Genomic DNA, 5,173 nt, shown 5'->3' on the forward strand with positions numbered 1-5,173 from the left:
GTGCTCATATGGCAAGGTGATAAAACCATCTTTTAAGATCATTTTAGGGAAAGTTTCATGCTTCAAGGCATACGATACACTGCTCAAATTCTAAACCAACTGCTTCCATTGCCGAGATACCGCGCGCTCATGTTATAAGGTAAGGTTATAAAACCACCTTTTAAGATCATTTTAGTGAAAGTTTCATATTCCTATCTCATATAATTTAAGAACAATTATGAATAAATCATTTTCAAGCAAAATTTAAATGGTCGGCTGAATATATTACCGCCGGAGAGACACGGCAGCGGAATTTAAATGACCGCGCAAAAGGGTTAATTAGGCTAACTCGAATATTACACAAGCAAAAGTTAAAACAGATAATAAACTAAGTGCAAAATTTGAATTTAATGCTGGAATCAACAAAAGGGATGGTTTATCAGCAGACTTTTCATAGTGGCATTACACAGTGTAGTAAACGGTACTGATCAGAGAGGAACAATTTATACAAAACCAAGCCAAATATGTGCATATACGGATGACATCGTCATAACATATAGATCCAGAGAAAGATAATCGCGATAGACAAGAATATGGAAGAAAAAGCAGGGAAGATAGGATTAGAGGTAAATGAAAGAAAAACAAAATATATCATTATGTCAACATTGGAAAGTAGAAGGAAACAACAAGATTTAAAGGTAGAAGAGAAATTACTTACAGCAGTGGGTAATTTTAAATATTTAGAAATTATGATCAATAATGGCAATAAAAATAGTCATTGTGTTAAGGAAAGGATACAAGGTGGAAACGGCCTACTTTGCAAATCTTAGTACACTTAAAAGTAGAATAATATCAGGAAAAGCTAAACCACAGGTATACAAAGCATTAACCTTTATCCTACGGCCCTTTAAACTTAGGTTGTGGCAGCGGTACGGATTTCTTTAAAGGGCCGCTATTTGAGATTCGTTAAAATTGTAGTCACTTACTAATTTTGCTCCTATTTTTGCTATTTCTGTGATAATCGAACGAAATAAACGCTGTTTTTTTCTCGAAAGAATATAGAATCAGATATTGTAATTTACAGATTGTATAAAACATGTTAAAATTTTTGCACTGACTCCAAAAAGAAATTTGCCAATTTTTTTCCTTCTCTGCGAGAATTCATACGTTTTGGACACCCCTGAATTCANAGGATGAGATTGTTAGACGATGTTGAGAAAGACCTGAAGAAGATGAAGATGAAAGGATGGAAAGAGAAGATGAGGAATACAGAGCAGTGGAGACTAGTTGCAGAGGAGGCCAAGGCTCACCCAGGGCTGTAGCGGAAAGTGGTAGGTAGATAAATCTTCACACACCCACCCCCCCCTCACACTCACACACACACACACACACTAGTATAAAAACATCACCAGCTTTTGAAAACACCCAAGGATTAACTAGTTTCATGCACTCATGTATACAAACTTCTAATTCAGATTATTCTCATTACCTGATCTTTACATAACATCACTCCTATCATGATTGTTCCACCAAACACTTTTCCATTGTTACTAAGAGCTTTCCGACATTCAAGCTTTGTTTGGTAGCGAACATGCATCCAGTTTCCTTTAGCTGGTATATTTTTCTCCAATATGCTGCCATAGTGGGAAAACTGAGTCAGAATAAACGCAGCTGCTGAAGGAGGGAAACCAAATATAGTCACCCACGTGTTGCGAGCCTCATCTATTCCACAGTGTGATGCTTCAGGCAGGCTATTTCTGAAAAAGAGAAAATTCTTTTCATAACCATTAATTAAACGTGAAATGACCTGCAGATGGCTCCACACCTTTGCAAACACTGTCTAACTCCATACAGCAGTCCTTCTTGAGCTAGCACTCAGCTAGTTGATAAATTCCCCATTTTTTATGAAATCCAAAGGTTAATTTCTGAGTTCACAAGAGTTTACCACTGATTCCTATCCTGAGCCAGATGAATCCAGTACATATCCTCCCTCCCATATCTCTTCCATGTGCATTACATATCCTGCATACCTGTCACTCCACTCTGATTTGGTGATCCTAATAATACAAACCCCATGGCTTACGTCCACAAGTGAACTACACCTACCGAGCAACTGCCGCTTGTCGGCGAACTTAGTGCTAACTTTAGTGGATACAGGGTGTCATGTCGTCAGCGCAATGAATCCCCCACGGCTGTTATTTCAGTTTTGTACACTGGAGCTACTATTTCCTTGAAGTAGCTCCTCAATTATTCTCACAAGGCTGAGTGGACCCCGTTCCAGACCTACATCTTCTCAGAAAGTCTGGTAGCGCCAGGAAGTGAAAGTGACTACACATATTTCATATGGTAGCACACAGTCTGACTGTATTTCACTAATGTCCAATTTGGTAACCAATAGAAGTTCTTGGTCTCCCTTTTTAGGAATGTCTGGAGCTCTGAAGAGCACCTAATAAAAATCTTTGTCCATCTGTACATAAAAGACAACTTAAGAAGCAATCAATGGACTTGCAAGAAATCTGATATTTGTGAATTAAAAAAAATGCAAATCTATTCTAATTTCCCTTAAAAATGAATAATAATGGATACTATATGAAGACCTACATGCACTTCTGCACCTATCACATGTTTAATTTGCATCTAACTTGTTAAATGTTTATCACAGTGAAAAATCAGTGGAACAAATTCTATAGGAAAGATGAATACAATTTTTCATTAAGTCTTACAACTTTTGGGACAAGTAAACAAAAGGAACCTAACATGCCACAATAATGATTTTCAAGATAATTAAATAATATAACTGTTGTCCTATAGATCCATATCCTACCTAGTCTACTAACTGCAAGAAAATTTCAGTGTATTATATAAAATAAATCTTCACTGCAATTAATAAATTTTAACAATATTCAGACCTTCATTGTAACAACAGTTAAATTAATCGTTTTGTTTTTCCTTACATTTTTACATAATGAAGGAAGATAAATACTTACATATATTGGAAGGATGATTCATGGCTACTAGTTGGAGTGTGGAACTGAGCAGGCGATGTTAAAGTATCAAACAGATCTCTAGTTGGTGGACCACCACTCTTCTCTACTGGAGTGTGTGGTGCATTCAGCATGAGCTGGGCTCCCCTATTCACATTTTACATACACAGTAAATGGAAAACAATATTACACTGTAAGAACGCTATCAAAATAAAAGTCAATGAATATAAGTCCAGGAATAAGGGAGCAGAAACCATCACTCAAATTTCATGACTAACTTAAGTTTATTACTGATATGCTGAGCGTCCGTGTGTATGCACACAGAGTCTCAGAAAATTCTATACACATTTTCATACATTCATATATTTACAGTGGAACCAAACATAATGTGCCTCTAAGCAGTGTGACATTTACTTAACAGACGGTGAGTTATAATTAAAAGCCCTAATACCTTAGCCATGATTCAGAGCATAATACAGAATACCAGAGGTTGGTTTCACACATTCAAACAATGTAAATTCACTTTTAAGTGCTACTGGAAATTTGAGAATGTCTGTCAAGTGAAATGATTGTGCAAACATGAATCTGCAGCTGAGCTTCCACCATGACTAACAATTTCAAGAATCTGTGAAAAATTTGAGACCGACTGTAGCATGTAAGATCTGTACAAGCTATGATCTGGCAGATTTCCCATCTCAAGAGTAGGGAAAATTCTGCTCTAGTGTTATAGCAATAAAAGAAGACAAAAAGGGGGGGGAAGAGAAAGTGGACAACTTTGTCAGCCTGCTGTTTATACAACACATCTTGCACACCACCATCAGTCCCAAATTTACCATAAATTCTTGAAATTGTTAGCCATACTGGAGGCCCAGTTACAAATTCATGTGTCCATTGTCTTTGCATCTCATGTACATTCTCAAATTTCCAGCACCTCTTCAAAAATTAATTTTTGTTGCTCAAATATCAAATTAACCCCCACCATACTGCATAACACTCTGAACCATGGGTAGAGTACTAGATTTTGTATTTGAGCCTAACAATATCCATTAAGTGCATAGCACACCCCTTAGATGCACACAAAAGTTTGGTTTCACCTTGTAAAGATCAATAGATACTCCTTATAAACATTGGTATAAAATTTGTGCGCATGAATGCGTGTGTGTGTGGAGGGAAGAGAAAACACACGCATGTTTTATCTGTTTCAGGTGATCTGTGGTATGACATGCAGATGTAAATAGCAAACTGTATTAACCCTTTCAATCCACTGGGTGTGACATCTCTTCTGGTCCCATGGCTCACTTGGTGTGTCATGGATTTCTTTGAGGTTACTGAAATTCAGTAAAACTCATAACAGTAGTTGACAGTAGTGGCATTTAAATGGGCCAGCAGACAGTCAAGAGTGGTACTAAATTTGACTGGAAAGGGTTAATGGATCTTTTGCACAAAAATAGATCACTAATTGTACACTTAAATCTTAACTCATCATAACTTCATCTTATGGATGAAAGTATTTAACCTTTAAGTGACGGCCCTTTAAATTCCGGTACCGGCAGTGGGACAGATCTGATTTAAATACCCGCAATATTAAAGCAATAAAAACTGTAATCATTTTCTAAAATTGCTGTGATTTCTACAATTTTTGTGATAAACAAACCAAATAAACGCTGTTTTTTTCTAGAAAGAATACAGAATCAGATATTGTAATTTAGAGACTTTATAAAATGTGTAAAACTTTTTAGACTGACTCCAAGTATAAAATTCCCAAATTTGTCATCAGCCTACAAGAATTCATATAGTTCTTGGAAGCAAGAACGCTCTATGCAGACGTGGCAACACAGCGGATGGTTATGAAGATGATTATGTTTAGTCTCGCATGTCTCGAAGCATATACACGTACCTTCTTTGGTATGCAGAGATGTGGGCCTGTATATCTCCGTTTATAAGAACGCTGATTGTTTATACTCAACAATTTCTCTGTACTGACCAGGCTCGGTTAGTTTATCACAACTCTCAAGGCCAAGTACAGCCAAGCAGTGTCATAGAGCTTCAAAGTTACGCAGCGAGAACAGTGATATTGTCAGCTCACCATGGCGTCGTTTCGTTTGGAAGATTCAGACATTTTTCAACTCATATATGACTCAGAATCAGATTGTTTTACCGATAATTCTGAGAGTGGCGTTGAGGAAAGTGATTCAGAAATGGATTTCGAC

At 36.9% G+C, this 5,173-nt stretch overlaps 1 protein-coding gene across 1 annotated transcript in view; it reads right to left on the reverse strand.

Moving 5' to 3' along the window:
• The window catches only part of LOC111865709 (nucleoporin NUP35), an 11,594-nt gene that overhangs the window by 4,992 nt on the left and 1,429 nt on the right, over positions 1 to 5,173 (reverse strand). Inside the window, exons 3-4 of the mRNA XM_023853940.1 lie at positions 2,967 to 3,110; positions 1,469 to 1,736 (exon numbers count right to left, since the gene is read on the reverse strand). Of these exons, the coding sequence (XP_023709708.1) occupies positions 1,469 to 1,736; positions 2,967 to 3,110 (412 nt within the window). The remainder of the gene's footprint in view (positions 1 to 1,468; positions 1,737 to 2,966; positions 3,111 to 5,173) is intronic.

This window comes from Cryptotermes secundus, unplaced genomic scaffold (genome assembly GCF_002891405.2).
Source record: "Cryptotermes secundus unplaced genomic scaffold, Csec_1.0 scaffold19, whole genome shotgun sequence".
Lineage (NCBI taxonomy): Eukaryota > Metazoa > Arthropoda > Insecta > Blattodea > Kalotermitidae > Cryptotermes > Cryptotermes secundus.